Genomic DNA, 23,015 nt, shown 5'->3' with positions numbered 1-23,015 from the left:
TTAGATGGTTCTTGAGATGCTATGAGCTTGAGAATGCCAAGTCAGGATGTGCTGCTCTCTGGGTGAGGCTTCTAGTCTGCAAAAAAGAAGATGGAGAGTCAGCTTTGTTCCTTGAACTGTTTATTGCGAGGAACTCACATTTGTAGAGGAGTGAATGCAAAGTGGTCTTTCTCCCTTTTATCAGGTATTTCTTCACTCAGAACACATCACCCACCTCCACCTTCTCCTACTTTATAAAATGGAGAGAGAATTAAAGGTGCGCTTTGTTGATTTACCTGGAAGCAGGTGTGGTCCTGTGGTATGTAGTCTGTTAAGTCTTTTGCCTTGGTGATCTTGTCTTTTGCCTGGAGGCAGACTTGGACTCTCCAGGTGCTTTTGTGTTTGTCTTTTTATGGTTTGTACATAGGAAAGAGAGAGAGAACCTTGGGTATGATCTAGTGCGGGACTTTCCCACTTTTTGGAGGGTCATTTACTGTATCAAACAAGGCAGCAGTCTTTAGAATATGAGCTTCTTGAGGGTAGGGGCTGGTTTTGTTTTTCTTTGTAATCCTAGTTTTTAGCATAATGACCAATGCCTAATAAAAGCTCAACAAATATTCACTAAAGGAAACTGAAGTTCACAGGGCAAAGCAACTTGTCACAAAGATCATAAGTGGTGTAACTAGAATTTGGAACCAGGACTTCTGAAACCAAATCTAGCCCTCTTTCCACTTTATATGGAGAGCATAAGGCAGCTAGGTAGATCAGTATATATAGACTTTTGGACCTGAAGACAGGAAGGACTGAGCTCAAATCTGACCTCAGATACTAACTGGTTATGTGACCTTGGAAAAGTCAATTAACTTCAACTGTAAAAAGGAGGTAATGATAGCACTTACTTCACAGGGTTATTGTGAGGATCAAATGGTATAGTATATTTAGAGGAGACCCTAAATGCTTATTCCCTTCCCCTTTCCCCATTTCTCAGAGTGTGTATGTGTATTTGTGTATGAGAGAGAGAGAAAAAGAGAAAGAGAGAGACAGAGAGACGGAGAGAGATTGTTGAGTAGAGGTGTGGGTGGGATGGGAATGAAATTCATCTACTTGTCTTAGGTAGCAATGCCTTCCTATTTTCCCTGCAGTATTTCAAAGTACTCACCTTTTGTGAAGAAACGGAATAGATATTCATAGTTAGATTGTTACTGATGATTGTAATACTTTTTTTTGGGAGGGGTGAATCCTGACCTATGATTTTATTGCTATAGGGAACCTTGATATGGGTAAGTCAAATTAACAAGCATTTATTAAGGAGCTGCTATGTGCCAGACATAAAAGTGCTAGGAATACAAAAGAAAGGCAACTCACTTCCTCCACCCCCCCCCAAACCCCTCCAGAACAAAATAAAAAAACAGTTCCTTCTCTTAAGGTGCTCACAGTCTATAGGGAGATAACCTGCAAGTTGTTGTTTTTTTTCTATTTGACTCTTCATGACCCCATTTGGGATTTTCTTAGCAAAAATACTAGTGATTTACTATATCCTTCTCCATCTCATTTTATATAAAAAGAAACTGAGGCAAACAGGGTTAAGTGACTTGCCCAGGGTCACGCAGCTAGGAAGTCTCTGTCTGAGGACAAATTTGAACTTAGGAAGATGAGTCTTCATGATTCCAGGTTTTGTACTCCTATTCACTATTCCACCTAGGTGCCCAACATGCAAGTAGCTATGTTCTCTTTCTCTCTCAGTATATATAATTTTAATGGGGAGAAGACAATGATAAAAAGGGGTCTGAAAAGGGAGGGCTGGAGGATGGAGAAGGAAATGAAAGAACTCTGTTGTGGGTATGGTTTTGAAGTCCAGTTATATATACACATACACACACACACACACACACACACACACATATATATATATATATATATATATATATATATATATGATTTACTTATAGATATATACATACATGATTTAAGAGGGTAAATACTACAATTAAGGAGTGTTAGGAAAAATTTCTTATAGAGGTTGAGACTACAGTTGAGACTTGAAGGAAGCCAGAGAAGCCAGGGATAGAGATGAGGAAGAAAAAATTCCTGGTATGGAGACAGCCAATGAAAATGCCTGGAATCAGTAGCTGGAGTGTCTTGTGTGAAAAATATTGAGACCAGTATTTCTTAAACACAGAATACATGATAGGGGAGTTAAAGTATAAGAAGAAGAAAAGTAGAATGGAAAGAGGCTAGGTTGTGAAGGGTTTTAAAAGCTAAATAGAGAATTTTAAATTTGATCTTGAAAGTAGTAGAAAGCCACTGGAGTTGATTAAGTGAGAGGGATGACACAGACAGACTGGTACATCATTTGGAATATATTGAAGTCTTAGTTGAGCAGTTATATTGTGGAGTGGATAAAGTGTCAGGCTTGGAGTCAGGAAGACATCTTCCTGTGTTCAAAACTAGTCTCAGGCTCTTATTAGCTGTGTAAGCCCATAAGTCACTTAACTTTGTCTGCCTCAGTTTCCTCATCTGTAAAGGAGCTGGAAAAGGAAATGGCAAACTACTCCAGTATCTTTGCCAAGAAAACTTCAAATGAGGTCATAGAGAAACATGACTGAAACTGACCAAACAACAACCCTTAGTTGCCTGGGTTATTGAGACATTAAGGGATCTGCTTTGTATATATAGTAAGTGTCAGAAGGAGGGTTTAAACCAAGTTGTTCCTGACTTTAAGGCTGATTATTTATTAGACCATGTTGCATGTTGTCTCATTAAATTCCTTTTATGAACAGTGGTCACATTCAGAAGGAAGCAAGGAAGGAAACAAGAATTTATTAAGTGCTTACGATGTATCTGATACTCTGCTAAGTGCTAGAGATATAAATACAAACACAATTTTTTTAAAGATTATTCTTCCTTCAAGGAGCTTAATTTTCATTGCTGTTGTTGTTGCTGCATCACCTTAATGTATTTTATTTTTTCCCCTTTTTTTTGATTTAGAAAATTTTTCCATGGTTACATGATTCACGATCCCCATCCCTCTTTTTCCTTCCCCCTCCCAAATCTGACAAGCAGTTCCACTGGGTTATACATGTTTCATTGTTCAAAACCTAATTCCATGTTATTCATATTTGCAATAGAGTGATCTTTTAACATCAAAACATTAATCATATCCCTATTGAACTAGATGATGTACCATATATTTTTCTTTTGCATTTCTATTTCTGCAGTTCTTTCTCTGGGTGTGGATAGCATTCTTTCTCATAAGTTCCTCTGGATTGTCCTGGGTCATTGCATTGCTGTTAGTAGAAAATTCTCTTACATTCAATTTTACCACAGTGTATCAGTCTCTGTGTACAATGTTCTCCTGGATCTGCTCCTTTCACTCTGCATCAATTCCTGGAGGTCATTCCAGTTTACATGGAATTCCTCCAGTTCATTATTCCTTTCAGCACAGTAGTATTCCATCACCATCAGATACCACAATTTGTTCAGCCATTCCCCAATCAAAGGGCATCCCTTCAATTTCCAATTTTTTGCCACCATAAAAAGCACAGCTATAAATATTTTCGTACAAGTCTTTTTCCTTATTTTCTCTTTGGAGTCCAGACTTAGCAGTGGTATGGCTGGGTCAAAGGGTAGGCATTCTTTTAAAGTCCTTTGCACATAGTTCCAAATTGCCCTCCAGAATGTTTGGACCAGTTCACAACTCCACCAGCAGTGTATTAGTGTCCGAATTTTGCTACATCCCCTCCAACATCTGTTACTTTCCTTTGCTACCATATTGGGCAGTCTGCTAGGTGTGAACAACCTCAAGGTTGTTTTAATTCACATTTCTCAAATCAGAAGGAATTTAGAACACTTTTTCATGTGCTTATTTGATAGTCTTGATTTCATCCTGTGAAAACTGCCTATTCTTGAAGGAGCTTAAATTTTAATAGGGGAGAAGTCTGTGATAAAAAGTGGTCTGAAAAGGGAGGGCAGGAGGAAGGAGAAAGAAGGAACCCTGTTGTGGGTATGGTTTTGAAGTCCAGAGAAAATCAGGAAAGAATGATGGCTCCTCTACAAAATGGAGGCTCCCAGAGGAATTCACCATTGAGAGAAGGGGTGAATGTAGTCTTGAGTAGGAACATATCAAGGTGAGTGTGTCATGGCAGGTGGTAAGCTTTTGGAGGACTAAGAGACTTATGGAACTGAGGGAAGTTCCAAGATGAGTTAGCACTAATTGGGAAATGGTTTTGAAGTCAAAGTCAGGAATAGGGCCACGATGGAAAAATAACAATCAATATGGTTTAGGCTCCCTAAAGATTTTGGGATTCTAATCCCACCTAGGTAATACTGTTTTCTTAGTTTCTGGTGATCTTTCCCAGGAGATTTCTTGGTGGCATTTTGTAGTGGAAGAAAGACTAGATTTAGAATTGGAGGACCCAGGTTGAAACTCAGACTGTGCTACTTTCTTCCTTTTGGGGGCAAGTCTTCTGGTCTCCAATTTCCTTCTCTATGTAAGGAATAAAATTTAGGTATTTATAGATATATATTAAAATATGTGGCCGCCCTCATCTTACTATCACAACACTGATAGTATCCATGTGGGAGGGGGCAGCAACTATATAAAGAGTGGGTGTACCCAGTTGCAGAATCTCCCATCTCTCAAAGAAAGGTGGAGTCTCCTAGGGCAAAGCATTCCTGGCATGAATAGACAGAGTTAGGTTTATTTGAAAAGGAAAGAGTTTCAAATATTTGTTAGATAGGATCAGTTGTGCAAGTTGGAAAAGAAGGAGTTCTTGCTTTTACCTGGACATTTTTGTAATCTGTGGATTTCAGCATCCTATATTCTAGAAAACTATACATTTTATCCCAATACATGTCTTCCATCCAAGAGAACTTTTCCTGAATTCTTTTTAAAAGGGAACATTAAAAATGAAAGGGCCAGATTATTATGGCGGAAATCAATCTACCCTCCTGCAAATATTATCTATCTTACTTTTGTATTTGTATCCTGGGTGTCAGCCATCTAATAAAGGCTTAATTAGTGCTTGCTGATTGATTGATTTAGGGTCAGAGAAGATGAGTAAAAAATGGCTGAGGCTTCTTTCTTGCCCTAGTGGCTGCTAATAATTTGTAGGAATTTTATCCTTTTTTGTGACCTGCTAAGTGGGGACAGGGTTTATGGGGTTTCTAATGATCATTTGCATACATTTATTTAAATGTATTAATCTTAAGCATCTCAAACTCAGGTAAATGGGGTTAATTGAGGACAAAATATTATAGAAGTCTTGGTATAAGAAAGTCTCAGCTTTCTGGAAGCCTAAGAGAATTCAGTATAGTCAATTCTTCTAGGTAGCTGAAGTTTTGCTTCTTAAAGAATCCAATTGTTATTTAAAAATTTTTGGATGTAAATATTTCCTGTGTCTTTAAACAGAATATTCCAAACATCATTTAACCTTTGCTTGATGACTCAGGATAATTATGAACATCAGTTATTTTTGTTGTATAGTAATGCATTGATTCCTTCAGGACCTGCTGAGATGTGGAATGCTTTGCCCCTTACACTAAAAGGTTTCGGACTACCACAATTGTTGTATGTATCTTTCAAAAACATTTTTTTCCTCTTCTCTTGCTGGAAGTAAACATTTTTCACTGATTGGTAGACTGCCTATGATAACTGATCTCTCATTTTCTTTGTTTTATTTTCTGATTGGCTACATACTGTAAAGTAAGAGTTATTAACAGGCTTGGAATGAGGGGTTCTTAGGAGAAAAGTATGTTATCAACTTTCATTACTCATACTTTGTGTCATCTTTTTTGGCTGCTCAAGTTTTTTGTTTTCTTTTTTTTTTTTTAACCCTTAACTTCTGTATGCTCCTTGGTGGAAGGAGTGGTAAGGGTGGGCAATAGGGGTCAAGTGACTTGCCCAGGGTCACACAGCTGGGAGGTGTCTGAGGCCGGATTTGAACCTAGGACCTCCTGTCTCTAGGCCTGACTCTCAATCCACTGAGCTACCCAGCTGCCCCTTTGTTTTCATTTTTAGTTTATTTTTACTCCCTTCCTGATTCTTGACAGTGTTCTGAATAAATGAGTTTAGGAGATAATTGGGTTATGGATAAGAAGTAATAATAATAATAATAGCTAAAAATTTTATATGTATACTATGTGGAAGGCACTGTGTTAAGAACTTTACAAAAATCATCTCATCTGATCCTTGGGACAGCTCTACGACGTAGGTGCTATATTGTCCCTATTTTACAGATGAGGAAACTGAGGCAAATAGAGGTTAAAATGACTTTCTTAGCATCATTTACCTAGTAAGTGTCTGAGGTTGGATTTGTCTCATGTCTTACTAACTCTGGACATAGCTCACTATGTACTGTACCCCAAAGTGAAATGCTTGAATACACTGAAAGGAAGTTTTCTTTTCTAACTTGATAAATTTCTTAGGAAACAAAATTGATGAGGAAGGTGGAAGTATTATGGTAAAAAAAAATAGTCAATAAAATTGGCATTTATATAACCCTTTATAATTTGCAAAGTAGTATACAAATATTTGATTTTACCCTTCTAACAATTCTGAGAGGTAGGTGTTGTTATTATCCCCATTTTATAGATGAGGAAACTGAGACTGAGAGAAATGCCTTGCCAGGATCAAATTGCTAGTAATCTTCTTTCTGACTCCAAGTCCAGTATTCTATCTATTATACCATCTAGCTACCTCACTTATGATAGATGCAAAATATATTTTTCATTGCCCTATTCTTTTCATCTTGCAATTATAAAAATCAGATGGGAGAGGAAGAAAATGGCAAATGACAAAAAAATATGGCTGTTTACATATATGTTTATCCTTGTATGTGAGTATATATGCATATATATACACATTTATATATGCACACATATTTTCTCAATATATACTTTTAAACACATACACATATATGTATGTGTGTATGTGTATATATATATATATATATACATTTTTGATGGTTAGTTATTCTAGTCCCTATTTGGGGTTTTCTTGGCAAAGATACTGGAGTGGTTTAACTACTTCCTTTTCAAATTTATTTTATAGATGAGGAAATTGAGGCAGACAGGGTTAAGTGACTTCCCTAGGGTCACATAGCTAGTAAGTGCCTGAGGCCAAATTTGAACTTAGGAAGATGAATCTTCCTGACTCCAGGTCTAGTCCTCTATCTAGTGTACCACCTAGTTGCCAAATCCATATTACAATCACACATTACACATACATATATATAATATATATATATACACACACATATAATATACATACACATGTGTATGTGTGTGTAGCAACTATGTGGTTCAGTGGATAGAGTTCTGGGTTTCAAATCTGGCCTCAAAAACTGGGCAAGTCACTTAACCCTGTTTACTACAGTTTCTTCATCTGAAAAATGAGCTATAGAAGGAAATGGCAAACTACTTCACTATCTCTATCAAGAACCAAATGGGGTCACGAAGAGTTGGTTACAACTGAAATAACCCACCAAAAGCACACATATACTTTTCTTTAGCAGTCAAAGATAACCATTGGTATTCTAAGCCTTTCATAGGAACAGCTTTGTTTTGACTTTTATTGCCTTTTAAAATGTCATAATTTAATCTAAAACCATCCCAGTGTTCAGTGATGTGACTTCTTTACAGAATGATTTTATGTATCATCACAACTCAGTGGGCAGAGAATGGCTAAGTCAAACGTAGAGGAAGAAAATTATATACAAATTGAAAAAAACTTATAAACTCATTTTGAGGCAAATTCCTTAAAGAAATTCCTTCTGGTTAATTTTTAGGAAAATATAGAAAAAATGCTAAAAAAAGCAACCACTGCCCCCTTGCCTCCCTTTGATCTCCTTTCATCACCTAAACATACACCTTCCTTTTCTTCTCCCTCCACATAACACATCAAAAGCATCAAACTTTCCTTAGACCCATATAGTATTTATACATAGGTTTACACATGAGATGAACTAGTTGCATCAGTTTTCCCTTTTCATAAATTGATAGACCAGGACTGAATAGTTCTTAGAGTTGTGCTCAAGACCTGTAGTAATATAAAATGCTGGAAAAATTCCAGAGACTGTTAGTAAATAGAGGATTCTGCTGAACAGTAATTAGCTACTTTGGGGTATTTTAGTCCTTAATCCTAGTGGAAAACAACAAAAATAACAACAAATTTCATACCTCCATTGGCCAGGGGAAAATTAAAAACAAGAAAAATGAGATGTAGCCATTTGACATTGGTATTTCACATCCAAGCACATTTCCTTGGGAAAAACAAATGGGTTGCATTTGGTATCTTTTGTTGTTGTTATTATTGTTATTTTGTCTTGTTACCTAGTAGCATGTCCATGATAAGGCTGAGGTAATCCAGTTTAGTGGATTATTCAGTACTTGGCTGTTACCATTTTCCTGTTTTCAAGAGAGGATAGTTCATTTTTCTATGTTATCAAGAGAGTTGTCTAAATTAGCAAAAGACATTTTTTGTGTTATAAAAATCCTTATTTTCCTCTATCTCATTCTGATTTCTCAAAGACGCATTTGGAAAAAATAAATGAGCACAGGAAATAATGAAGATTGCTATTTTACGAGACAACATGCTGTTTTGCCAACTTGGGAAGTCATTTATGGTGAACAGAAGCACTCTCTTCCTTCTTTGTTAGGAGTTTGCTTGCTTGGTCTATTGGTTTTTCTCTTTCTCTCAAGTTCTCTTCCAATTCTGATTCTATGATTCAGTAGAAAGCATAAATAATTGTAACATTATGACATCTCTAATCAATGGATTCTTGCTTTGGTCTATAAACATTTCTGCATCTCTTCCTTCAATCCCCTCGCCTTCCCCCAAAAAGTCTCCCCCAAGGATCTTTCTACACTGGTGGTTCTACTTTAATATTATCCACTAAAGTTGCCATCCCATAACTCCGGCTTCTGATACCACTACTATACTGAAATTATTCTCTTAAGCACTACTATGATCTCCTGATCCCTCAATTTTGTGGTTTTCTTAATGGTCTACACCTTTCTTGCCTTCTCTGGTTTTGTATTCTTCATCACTTTTCATTCCCATTGGCTTCCAGGGCTCCAATTTTTTTTTTTTAATTTTTCCCCATCTGTTTGTTCCTCCTTGGTTTCTGGATCATCAGCCATCTTAATTGTGGATGTCTTTTGAAATATCATCTATTTCTACATTAGACTTTGGGATCTTATCTATCTTTCCAATGGTTTCAATGATCATGTCTATTCAGATAACTCAGTGTGAGAGTGTGTGTGTGTGTGTGTGTGTGTGTGTGTGTGTGTGTGTGTGTGTGTGTGTATATAAATAAATATATTCACTGAGCCCTAATCTGTTTCTTGCATTCCAGAGTATTTCCACTTGGAAGTTCTGTGAACTTCTTAAATTAAACATAATTAAATGTTACTAACCTCTCTTTACTCCCCTACCAAAACCAAACCAAACCAAAAAAAAAAAAACACAACATTTTTCTTCCTCCACACTTCCTTGTTTCTGTTGAGGTAATCCCAATTTTCTAATTCTCCATATATAATGAAATCTAACCTTCTCATTGACTCTTCTTTTTCCTTTTCTTCCTACATCTGATTAGTTGCCAAATTATGCTAATTCTATCTTCATGACATCTTTGATAAAAAAATCTTATGCCACCCTTTATGTGAACGTCCACCTACTTCGGTCTTTACCATATCTCACTCAGATTATTATCCTATCCGTCCTTTACACAAATGGAAAAAACAAACGTCCCTAGACACAGCTATAAGACTCTTGGCTTAAAACTTCCCTATTGCTCTTAAAACAAAATTACAAACTCTTTTGCCTCACTTTTAAAACTCTTCATTTTCTGGCTGCAATTTATTTTCACAAACAATTTTTTTAAATCATAACTCCCTTCCATGCACTCTAAGCTTGAATTTCCATATTCTATCTTTAGGCATGCAAAGAAGTGATCTTTATTTCTGGATGTATTCCTTTCTCATTTCTGCCTATCAAAATCCTTCTTCCTTTAAGGTCCATATCTGGTGCTATGTTTCTCTCTTTAGATCTTCCAGGCAGCCCCTCCCTTCAGTTACTAGTGCCCTCTCTTTCCTCAAACCACCTTGTGTTATACTTATCTGTATACATGTTATATCTTGTAATGGAATGTCCACTCCCTGATGGCAGATATTAGGGTATGTGTATACATTCATACACACACATACCTGCATGTATGTATACATATATAATCTTTAGCCTAGCATAATGCCATATACATAATTAATAAGTATTTGTTGAATGGAATGGAATGAAATGAAATATTTACTTTCTTCCTGTAACTATTTAAGCTATCCATCTTGAAGAATCAGGATCACTCTGCTCTCTAATGGTTAGTGTTAGTTTTGGAAAACTCTGAAGTCCCACTGAAAATCGCTGGCTTCTCTTATGGCACTAAGATAGAAATTTTGGGCTGTTTTTCCCCACTGGAAATAGGTGTATCTCAAAGCAGACAGCACAGTAAATAGTTAGTTTTAGATTCACAAACACGTGATTTCTGGACCTACCCTTATTTATGCTGGCTGTGTGATTCTGGGCAAGTTACTCTCTAAGATTCTAAGTTACAGAGAAAATACTGGTTGGCACTGGTAGAGGATGTTCCTCAGTGAGAAGTCCCAACATGAATTAAATTTGGTCCCCAAACAAATTAAAATATATATAAAATGAGATTTTAAAAAAGGTATATAATATCTTGCCTTTCCAGGATTAGCTCCTAATTTTATAACTCATTGTGTTAGCCTGCCCTTTAACTCCAAAGGCAAGTGTCTGAGTTTTGATGATAAGAGATGCTTTATGGGTATATAGTTGGATAAAAATTTGGTGCCCTTTTAGATGTAGGCTGTCTTGTATTTTCTCCTGGTAAAATTTCATTGTTTTAGCAAAACCATTAAAAAAAAGTTCCTTTTTAGAATGATCATGTATATAATCAGTATTTGTTCATACAAAATACTCATCAAATTGGATAAAATCTTTACCTTTAAAAAGTAAGGATAATGTAAAGTATGAACAAATACTGATTATATGCACAATCATTCTAAAATGGGATCTGATGATGTTTAAATTTCTTTAAAACAAAAACCCTCGATCCAGTTGATGAGTTATTAGCCCATTTTAAGAATAACTTCAAAATATGATGTAAAAAGAGAACTTTACTTTTATGAATTAAAAAGCTTTAAAGACAGGTGCTTACAGTAGTAACTGCAACTCTGTACATCATTATTAATAGATGTATAGTAAAATTTTATCATGCTTTTTCAGCAAAATTGAGTAATTCAGAACACTTATTTAAAAGATTTTTCATTTCTGGATGTTTTGTTCCCTCTATATTCTTATATTATCATAGTACATATATTTTTAAATGTAGCTTAACTATATGCTTATAAACACTAGGATGTATCAGAATATTTCTCTTTTCTTTTTTGCAAGTAGATTATATAAGCCTGTGATTGCAAGTATTCATTTCACTTTTGAAAATTAAATGATACAGTAAAATTACTGAAATTTGTTTTGTAATCAGACCACTTTGATTCTTTAATTTTTTACAGTTTACTTTTCCCACAGATAATTACAGATGAAATAATTACCAATTAATTAATATCGGCACATTGTACTCTGCTGTAAAAAGTCTGATAGATACTGTGTATGTTTTTATGTCCATGAACTTGAACTATTCGTGTGCAATTGTGTGTATAGGAATGGAGTAGTGTTCATGATTTGTATCTACATCATCATATGGATGTATATTTATTAATAAAGTCATTATCTTAAAATAAAACAAAACAAAAAGTTCCTCAAAGAAGATTACAAAGCCCTTTAAGTTGACATTACGGTTATTTTCTTCTCCTGTAGAGATATTTATAGCCTCTACTTCAGGTAGATAAAAGTGATATTAATTGATAGGTCTTTACTGAGGACAGAATTTCATATATATGTGAACACACACACACACACACACACACACATATATATATATAAACATATGTATATATATAAACATATATACAACAAGCTAGTTTTGAGAATGGACCTTATATGTAGTGTGTAGTTTATAATGAAATTGGTTAAAATGATGGAGGCTATGGAATGTTCACAGGAAAGCCTAAAAATAGGGATGAGTATTTAATAAAATTATAACAATTTAGAACTAAAAAGCCCTCTAGTAATCACTAAGCCTTACTCCCTAGGTTATTTGCCTTTTGATTCAGTTAATATCTTACTTGTAGGCTGGGGATGGTTTAAGTGATCTTTTTGAGATCTCTTTCAGCATCCTGTTGATATAATTCCAAGGAGCATAAGTCTGTTTAAAGTGCCCTGGATTTCATATTTTCTTGGTTTGAAAAAGTTAACATTTGAACTGTGCATTTGTGCAAGTTCAGCAGCCTTATTCAGAGAAGTTTAAAAATACACATTCGCCCCTGTCACATGTTGATTCTCTCCATAGATCATATATCTAAAATTAAAACCAGATGGCTGAGTAGTTCTAAGAGAGGGACGTGAGAACTGTGTACCATTGTTGATTTTAAAGATGTTATTCTTCAACTACTATCGACATATCGATGGTGTTTACTTTTTAGATTGATTTTTTTTTATTAGGATTGGGAGGTTAGCTTTATAAAGCCATTTAAAATATTCTTGGGGTGTGTGTGTGTGTGTGTGTGTGTGTATTCATATCTGTATGTGTGATAGTTGCTAGGGTTATGGGGGGATTGCTTATGTTTCACAGAAGGAATTTTTTCTCTGCTAGAAGCCAGTATTGAAATCGAGAAGGTGGCATCTAGCTTTCTTTCTGAGCCCTCTCCTACTACTTTGTGGTTCTCAAAGCATGATCTGGGAGACCAAAAAGAGAGGGAAGTACCAATACTCAGGAGGATCCTCTGGCTAGTATTATTTTTATAATCATACTAAGACATTTTAATTTCGAATATGGTAAATATCAATAGATATAGACCATATAAGCCAAAACTCCTTGGGATCTTTGAGAGTGTAAGGAAGTTAAGATATCTAAAAGTTTGAGATCTGTGATAACCGACTGAGTTAACTCATGTTAGTTGGTCAATAAACAATTAAGTGCTTACTGTGCACTAAGGCATTGTACTGACTTCTGGAGAAATAGCACAAGGCAAAAAATAGTCCTGTCTCTCAAAGAGTGCATAGTCTAATGGATACTAATAAATAGCATTTACATAGCACCTGCTGTATGGTAAGCACTGTGCTAGCCACTTCACAATTATTATCTCATTTGAACCTGGCAACAATCCTGGAAGGTTTTTGTTGTTGTTCAGCTATATCTGACTCTATGACCCCATTTGAAGTTTTCTTGGCAAAGATACTGGTGTAGTTGACCATTTACTTCTCTCTCTCTCTCTCTCTCTCTCTCTCTCTCTCTCTCTCTCTCTCTCGGAAACTGAGGTATACAGGGTTAAGTGACTTGTTAGGATTACACAGTTACTAAGTATCTGAGGCCAGATTTGAACTCAGGAAGATGAGTCTTCTAGACTCCAGACCTGACACTCCATCCATTGTACCACCTAAATGCCCAACTTACAGATGAGGAAACTGAGGCAAAACAGGAGAAGTGACTTGTCACACAACTAGTAAATATCTGAGTTCACATATGAATTCAAATCTTCTTCATTCCAAGCTTAGCATTCTATCACTGTGCCACTTTGCTGCCTCAAAGTAAAACACTCACTCTGTGAATTTGACTTTAGGCTCTGATTGTTGATTGTGGAACTTTGGGTGGGTCACTCTATTCTGGATTCCTTCCACAGATCCTCAAAGTGTAATCTAAGGATAAGCAATGCAAGTCTACCTTGTAGATAAACATAAAGCTCTGCCAACATAAAGTGCTTAAGAAATGGTAATGCCTTTCTGGCTGTTACTTAATCAAAGTATATGCTCTAGCATCTCTGTTTTAAACCTTCAAAAAAAAATAACCTGTCCTATGAAGGAATGCACTATGGGGCTAGCATAAGAAATGTGGTATAGCAGTCCAGGATAGTGTTTTGCAGTGTTATATAATAGTATCCTGACAACCTCTGTTGAAATCTGGGGTACTAGCATGGAGCAGTCCATCAACATTATGGAAAAGCTTTTATTTATTAATTTTAAAATGCCTCTAAGGGTTTCCTCTTAACATCTGTGTTTCCCTGGGGCTTGAGGCAGGGAAGAAAAATTCTCCGTAGTAGAATGAGAGATTTGTGAACCAACTGGGTGGCTGCACAATGACTTAGGTCAGTGCTATCATTTGGGGGCAATTACGAAAGTTGGGAGTGAGATGAAAGTAAACCTCCTACAGTACAAAAAGTTGAATAGAAGAACTGTCAGAGCATTTCAGTTTTCTAATGAGTTTCCTGAGCCATGCAGTTATAGAATTATTGGCACAGTGCTAGATGGTATTGACCTTCCTTTGTTATTGTTGCCTCTTGTGGTGGCTATGACAACTTGGTCAGAATTGTAGGATCATAGCATCCAAATTTGACTACATAAACTTAGGATCATAGTCAGTGCTGGAAGGGATTGTAGAAGCTCTCTAATCTATATCCCCTCCCCCTGCCCCAATTTACAGATGAGGAAATTGAGCCCTAAAGGGTACTAAGTGGTTTGCCTAAAGTCATATAGGCTAGTAAGTGACAGAACTGGTATTCATCTACACATTCTACTCATGAGTGGGTATCAGTATGCCTGTAAAACTTGTCACAAATTAAATATGGTAATAAAAGTTTTGAGGTTAATCATGTTGAAAACCTGGGACTATGACAACTGTTTTCAGAATTTGGTCATTTAAAGACTTTGCTGAAAAGGAAAAATAAAAGCAATAGTTTTAAATCATTTGAAGAATCTGTGTTGTTTCTCCATTTAAAATTTTTCTATTTAAAAAAGGAGAAAAAGCCAAGTCTGTATATTTAAATGTACTCCCTTTTCTTATCCATTCAACTAATAAGTTCAATTATTCAGTAAACACTGTTTAGGTACTTACTCTATGCACAGGTTTAGGGAACTGCAAAGATCCTCATTCTCACAGAATTAAATCTAAGGAGGAGAATGAAGAGAAAATTGGACATGGACACAAATAAGATTTATATTACCAGTTAATTTTATTGAACTACTTTCTTCCCTCAAACCCATGTTATTTATCCTCATGCTCCTCTGAGTAGAGGAGGTAAGAGGAAGTATTTGGAAATGAAGGAAATTTGTAAACAAAACTTAACAATAAGAATAATAAAAAAAGAACTTTTAGAAATCTAGGTTTGTAGAGTTGGCTTCTGGGAAGGCTTTATGAAGGAAGTGGCAACCCAATTAGCTCCTTTAAAAAAAATCCTTACCTTCTGTCTTAGAATTGATATTAAGATTTGGTTTGAAGGCAGAAGAGTGGTAAGGGTTAAGCAATTGGGGTTAAGTAACTTGTCCAGGGTCACCTAGCTAGGAAGTTTATAAGACCAGGTTTGAACCCAGGACCTCCCATCTTCAGGCCTGGCTGTCCATCCACTGGGCCACCTAGCAGCCCCTCAACTGGCTTTTAAAGAAAAAAAATCATATAATAAACAGAGATGAGGAACAAATGTGTTCCAGATACGCAAAACATTCTACAAGCATATCTAAATAGTTAGGAGAATATGGGTTGAAATGAACAAAGAACTAGTTGTCCATTTTGGTTTGAATGTTACATATGTAAAGGAGAAGAAAGTAAAATATAGAAAGATAGTTTGGAGATAGATTGTAGAGGAGCTTCAGTGCCAGGATAGGGAGTTTGCATTTTTTTCCCTAGAGGCAGGATGGAACCAATAAAAGCTTTTGAATAATTGACATGATATATTTGTGTATTAGGAAGTTTACCTTATAGCTATATGAAACATGGATCAGAGGAGAAAAACACATTTTTAGATCCATACATATAAAATATGTACATGTGAATACACACACATACACATATATTATATATTCACACAAACACAGTTGGGAGCGATAAGAGTAAGTGATCAAAGGAGACAGGCGCCCTCATAACATCTGAGAAAGTGAGGAAAGCCTCTAGTATGTTGAGCTGATGCCCTGTGGCAAACTTTTGGCAGGGCATGGACAATAGTTACAGAGATGAGATAGGAATGGATGAGTTGTAATCTGCTTTGTTTGAGGAAACTCCCAAATTAATGAGATCACAGATCTCTTTGAGAATGTGTGTGTGTGTATGTATGAATATATGTATTTATGCATGTGTGTTTCTTTCTTTTGAAAGCTGATATGAAGACAAACAGCATGGTATGTTGGATTGGACAAAGACTGGTCTTCAAATATAATGGAGGAGGGAGGAAAGCATTTATTCCAAATCTTGTTTCTGAATTATTATATCATTTTAGCTGCCCTTTGCTTCTGTTACTTCATGCTATAAAACAGCCTAAAAAACTTACTGCCTGCCCCTTTAAATTTTGAAGACAAACGCAAAAATATTTATCTAAAACTTACTACATAGGCTAAATTGATAGAGTAGTAGGTCTAGAGTTAGGAAGACCTGAATGGTCTCAGACATTTACTAGCTGTGTCACCCTGGGCAAGTCATTTCACCTCTGTTGACCTCAGTTTCCTTCTTTATAAGATGGAGATAATAATAATACATCTACTTTCTGTGGTTGTTGTAGGGATTTAATGAGAGTATAATTGTAAAATGCTTAACAAAGTACATAGTAAGTGCTAAATAAAAGTTAGATGTTGTTATCCTTCCTCCTCCTCTTGCTACAGTGCTTCTAATAAAGATATGTGGATTTTTGAAGTAGTGGTAGAGAGGCATCATGGATAGAGGGCTGGCTTTAGAGTAGGATTTAAGTAGGTCTAAGTTCTGGCTCTGATACATTAATTGTGTGATGATAGCTAAGTTACTGGCCTTCCTAATTCCCTCAGAACTATTATGAAGAAGTTGCTGAGGGATTTCCAAAAACAGAAATGCTCCTATAGAATTGATATTATAGGTCGAGAATGATACAAAACAATAACTAATGGTAAAGGGCACCTGATTAAATGGTAGGCATCTCATAATGCCTTCATCATACTTCTTGTTCAGGCATTTTTCAGTCATGTCCAACTCTTCATGACCCCATTTGGAGATTTTCTTGGCAATGATACTGGAGTAGTTTGCCATTTCCTTCTGTAGCTCTTTGTATAGATGAGGAACTGAGGCAAACTGAGTTTGCCCAGAATTATATAACTGAAGCTGTATTTGAACTCAGGAGGATGAATCTTCCTGACTTCAGGTCCAGTGCTCCATTCACTGTGCCACCCTAGTTGCCCCAATGCCCCCATCAAATGTATCTCTTGGTTCTATCATTTTTTCATAGCCTCTTGTTTTTCCCCCTCTCTTTCCTATGCCTACCACCAGTACCCATAGCAGAACTTCGGGCTAAAGAGCTTTTGGGAACTTAATTGGGGATTTGAATTTTTTTCTTTTTCTTCTCAGGACTTGTTTGAGTTCTACCTGAGTCTAACCATGCCTTTTGTCTATAGTTTGCAGCTGTGCCACTGGAGTGCTGTGTTGGGCATGGACACCTCTTCCTATACATGGAGTATCAGACCTGCTAGAGAAATCCCCAAACCACACGATTGCTGAGGTGACTTTGAGATAAGGGGGCAGCTGTCTTCCGCCATATAGCCATGCCATTTGGGCTGAAACTTCGCCGGACTCGGCGCTACAATGTCTTAAGCAAGAATTGCTTTGTCACTCGGATCCGCCTCTTGGACAGCAATGTGATAGAGTGTACCCTGTCAGTGGAGAGCACAGGGCAAGAGTGTCTGGAGGCTGTGGCTCAGAGACTGGAGTTACGAGAGGTAAGGGTGATGAGAAAGAATCAGTCATTTGTCTCTAGGCTCTGAACAGTCTGTTTATGAGAATCCTCTTATTCTTAGCCATTGGCCTGATTTTATCATGTAAGTTTATGAAACTGAGTGGTGGGAGAAACAAGGACACCATCTAGAGTTTGCCCTGTGTTTTAATCCCCATTTGTTTTATCTGGGGAGAGAAGTTTTTCTGGGATCTGGAAGAGAAAGGCCCTCTCTCTAGCAGATGGTTTCGAATATTGAAATAGTTGAGTGGGTTGGGGCTTTTTTTCTGTATTTGTTCTTCACTTAAAAAAATAACATTAGAATAAAACTCTTACGTACAGGTTGATCACAGCTGCTTTTTGGTGTTTTGATATTGTCTTGCAAATTAAAAGAAGGGAACAGAAATAAAGAGTGAAAAAACAATTTCATTTGTGTCAGGCTGTAAAATAATAGGAGTTTGTTTCCTTAGGGTTTCTTAAGAATTCAGTTTCTTTGTTGTAGTTCAGTAGTTTTCAACTCTTTCTGACTCTTTCAGAACCCATTTGAGGTCTCTTGGCAAAGATACTGGTGTGGTTTGCCATTTCCTTCTCTAACTCATTTTACAGATGATGAAACTAAGGCAAACAATAAGTGGCTTGCCCAAGGTCACAGCTAATAGGTATCTGAGGCTGGTTTTGAACTCAGGTCTTCCTGACTCCAGCACTTTATTTAATGTGTCATCTAGCTATCCCTACCTATAAGCAATCCCATCTATGAGATTCTTCCTTCCTTCATTTTTCTTTCTTTCTTTCTTTCTTTCTTTCTTTCTTTCTTTCTTTCTTTCTTTCTTTCTTTCTTTCTTTCTTTCTTTCTTTCTTTCTTTCTTTCTTTCTTTCTTTCTTTCTTTCTTTCTTCCTTCCTTCCTTCCTTCCTTCCTTCCTTCCTTCCTTCCTTCCTTCTTTCCTTCCTTCTTTCCTTCCTTCTTTTCTCCCTTTCTTTTCTTTTAGAAAACAAAACACAATTGAGACTATTTAATCTCTCTGATTATTTCTTAGAAGAGATACTTCTAGCACCTACAATATCAGTCCAATTTTACTCTTTCCTGATTTTAAAGACTTCAAGGAGACTTGTTAATAAAATGTTCCTCTTATTGACTTCAAAGGGGTGAGGAGTCTTATACCTGTGGGTGTTCTGTATCTGGAATTTGCACCATAAATATAACATCTTATTCTAAAAATGATTATTACAAAGGGAATGCCATTAAAATGCACTGTTGGATATTTGCTCAAGAGCCATTAAGGGTGAGATGACCTGATTGAACAGAGACTCCAGTCTGTAAGGTTAAAGGTAGAAGCAAACATACCTGAGATGCTGACAAAAAGGTCATGCTCCAAATGTATCAAGTGCTAGAATGAATAATTCACAGAGCACTCTTTTTAATATCACTTGTATCCATCCTAGCAGTAAAGCCCTGCCTAGGCAAGGTACTGTGTGGCTTGCTTTGGGGAATTAGAGCCTAATAGGTAAGGTGAGGAGGAGGAGGGTGGTGTGTCATCTATTTAGTGCACATACATAATTAGCAAATAGTCCAGCTCCTTCTCTTTACCCACATCAACCTTGTGCAGGCTGAATTGGCCTGTTTGCTTCTTCCACACATTCTCCAGGCTGCATGTTGCCCTCTTGTGACATATCCTATCTGTTGATTTCTTTCTTTAGCTCCTCTATACCTTTTGCTGGACCTAATGCTAGTTCTGTTGATCAAAGCTACCCTTGACACTTATTTTAACTATTATAACCAAATTTTATCATAATATAAAGAGGAAAGGGGTTGCTAATACCTATCCCTATGTCTTGCATTCATTAAGCATCTGCTATATGCAGAATCTTTTTGTATTCATTTGAAGGTATAGTGCTAAGCAATCCTAGACAGAAATGAAATAATTATTGCCTCAAAGAGCTTTAATTCTACTGGGGGATATAACATGTACACAGATAAGGAAATGCCAGGCAATTTGATGAGGGAGAAAGCACTTATTACCAGATGAGGAAAGACTTCAGGTAGAAAGTATTACCTGAACTGAGGGAAACTAGGGATTCTAAAAGGCAAAGACAGTCAGTGTTAAATGTCTACTATGTGCCAGGCACTGTGCCAAGTGCTGGGGATATTAAAAAAAAAAAAGACAAAAGATAGTCTCCACCCTCAGGAACTCACAGTTTAACGGGGATAAGGTGGGAATGTTTACTAGTCATGGGAGGTAGTTTTTTTTTTTGAAAGCATGGAGATGGGAATGTCAAGACTATACTTTGTTAGAAGTCAGTCTAGAAACCTTTTTTTCTTTTTTAGCAGTGGCAAATCAAATGCCGGATAGACTTAATGCCAATTAATAAATGTAATTTTATATGAGAGAGAAAGGGAGAGAGAGAGAGAGAGAGAGAGAGAGAGAGAGAGAGAGAGAGAGAGAGAGAGAGAGATATTCAGTGAGATTATCAAGTATATTCACTGCCAGGTAATTCCTAACCAGGTACAAATACACAGATATATGGCTCACACAAAAATGACATATAATGAAACTAGAATCTTTAATAATAACTCAAATTCATGAATTTACTGGTAGATCAAAGAAATGCTTTTTTTTGTTTGGTTCAGTTTGCCTAAAGTATAGTGAAGTGTTTGGCTTACTGTTCTTGTGGGCAAGAAGGAGAAATGCTGTATATACAGTAATACATTTAAGTGTATTCAGAGTTTATTAAATGGCCTATTAATGGTTTGATGCCATAGGATTATAGATTTAGAACTGGAAGTAACCTTAAAGGCTATCTTGTTTGACCTCTTCATTTTGAAGATGAGGAAACAGCCTAAGAGTGGTTAAATTATCTGCTAAGGTCACCAATTCCATGCTCATGATTCTCAAATCTACTTATCTAACGCCAACCTCTCTGATTACTTCCTAGCTCACATCTCTAGCTGCTTATTGGACATCTCCAACCGGAGTTCCCAGAGACATCCTAAATTCAGCATGTCCAAAATTGAACTTACTGGTTTTCCCCCCAAGCCTTCCAGGCTTGCAACCCATATGTCATCATTTATTCCTCACTCTCACCCACTATATACAATCATTGGCCAAGTCCTGTTGTTCCTACCTTTGTCTCATATATGTCCCCTTCTCTCTAACACTGCTGTCATTCCTGTGTAGACCTTTATCACTTCACATCTAGACTATTGCAACAATCTACTAGTTGGTTTGCCTTTAGTGTCTGTCCCTCTCTACATCAGTCTTTCCCCCATGTCAACCCTCTACTCAGTAAACTTTCATGACTCCCTGCTATCTGCAATGTCCAGGATCAAATAGAAGATCTTCTTTTTAGGCATGCAAAGCCCTTTGTAACCTCTTACTCTCTCCATTTTCTTATCTTTACACTTTACTCTTTTTTTTAACTTTACACTTTACTCCTCTCCATGATCTCTGGGATCCACTGGTATTGGCTTCCTTGCTATTCCAGGCCCTTTGACTTTCACTAGTGCTCAGGCAAATGATCCTGCTGTATTCTGCCATGGCAAAAACATCTAGAGAAGACTATGTTTACTTTTTGGTACCACATTTTAGGAATGTCAGTGATAAATGGGAGCCCATCAAGTCAGCTGGAATAGTGAAGAACCTTGAGATGGTGTCATATGGGGAAAGGTTTAAGGAATTGGAGTTATTTAGTCTAAAGATGAGAAAACTTAAGAGGAACATAAAGTGGCTTTCATGGAGGCAGCTAGGTGGTACTGTGGTTAGAGCACTGTACCTGTATTCAGGAAGACCTGTGTTTAAATCCTACCTCAGATACTTATTTGCTATATGGTCCAGGGTAAGTCACTTATCTTCTATTTGCCTCAGTTTCCTTAATTGTAAAATGGGGACAAATAGTACCTACCTCCAAGAGATGTTTTTAAAATCAAATGAGATATTTATAAAGGTGCTTGCTTGCTTGCTTCCTGTATTTGAAGTAATTTTATATGAAAGTGAGATTGTCTTATTTTTCTTGTCTTTAGAACAAGTTTAGGAAGGTGAAATTTGCAAAGAGGTAGTAAGAATAAAATGGGATAATATTTGTAAAGTGCTTATCACAGCTCTTGGCATATAGTAGGTCCTTAATAGTAAATGCACTTGGCATGTAGTAGACCCTTAATAAATAAATTCTTGCTCCTTTCTTTTCATTTTTCCTAACAATTAGAGGTATTCAAAAGTAGATTGGGTGATCTTTGGAGATGGTGAGTTTCTCCTCAGTATAGATGTTTAAATAAAGGGTAAGTGACTATTTCCTTAGTATGCTGAAAAGGAATTAAAAAAATTATTTATAATATTTTTTCATGGTTACATGATTCATGATTATCCCCACCCTGCTCTCTCTTCCCTCCTCCTGAAGCTAACAAGCAGTTCCACTGGGTTATACATGTATCATTATTTAAAACCTATTTCCTTGATATTCATATTTGCAGTAGAGTGATCCTTTAACATCAAAACCCTAATCGCATCCCTATCACACTATGTGATCGATCATATATTTTTCTAATGCATAAAAAGGAATTTTTGATCAGTTATGGATTGGACTGGCTGGGTTCTAAAGTCTACAGCTGGCATTCTTTTGTTGTGAGAATCCTAAAGATATGAGATATAATTTGTTTCTAAGAGGAAAGAAATTAATAATCAATGACCATCATGAACCTCAGAGTGGGTCTCCTGTATGCTGACACCAGAGTCACTTTGGTCTGCTAGTGTTTGCTAGAGAAGAGTAAAGAGATCTGGAATACTTATGCTTATTTTTCTTTAGTCTACTGACTAGGAGGGGTGAGAGAGGATGAAAACAGCTAAGTAGCATCTGTATGCTCAACTACGAGGGAAAAGGATGGGAAGAAAGAGAGAAGTTGCTCTTTGTTCCTTTGTCAATGAGTAGAGCAGGACATAATAGAGATGTACCTGTAGAAGACCTAGTTTAGAGATAGAGACACAATTAGAACTCAATTGCTTTTTAGTTTGCCTCATCTTGCTCTTCAAAGCCTATAGTATTTCTAGTGGTCTCCCATCCAAATACTCACCAGGAAGATACTGAGATCAAAGGAGATTGGGCATGTTTAGGGTGGTATGGGTGTAACATCCATTTTCATCTTCATATTAACTGGGTGACAAATAACACTAAAAACTTGGCCTTTTGTAAGTTTAAATGCTTT

At 36.6% G+C, this 23,015-nt stretch overlaps 1 protein-coding gene across 1 annotated transcript in view; it reads left to right on the top strand.

Moving 5' to 3' along the window:
* PTPN14 (protein tyrosine phosphatase non-receptor type 14) overlaps nucleotides 1-23,015 on the top strand; it is a 176,816-nt gene that overhangs the window by 25,164 nt on the left and 128,637 nt on the right. The window contains exon 2 of the mRNA XM_044674715.1: nucleotides 17,510-17,830. Within this exon, the coding sequence (XP_044530650.1) occupies nucleotides 17,657-17,830 (174 nt within the window). The 5' untranslated portion in view covers nucleotides 17,510-17,656. The remainder of the gene's footprint in view (nucleotides 1-17,509; nucleotides 17,831-23,015) is intronic.

This window comes from Gracilinanus agilis, chromosome 4, assembly GCF_016433145.1.
Source record: "Gracilinanus agilis isolate LMUSP501 chromosome 4, AgileGrace, whole genome shotgun sequence".
NCBI lineage: Eukaryota > Metazoa > Chordata > Mammalia > Didelphimorphia > Didelphidae > Gracilinanus > Gracilinanus agilis.
This window is presented reverse-complemented; position numbering and strand designations above follow the sequence as displayed.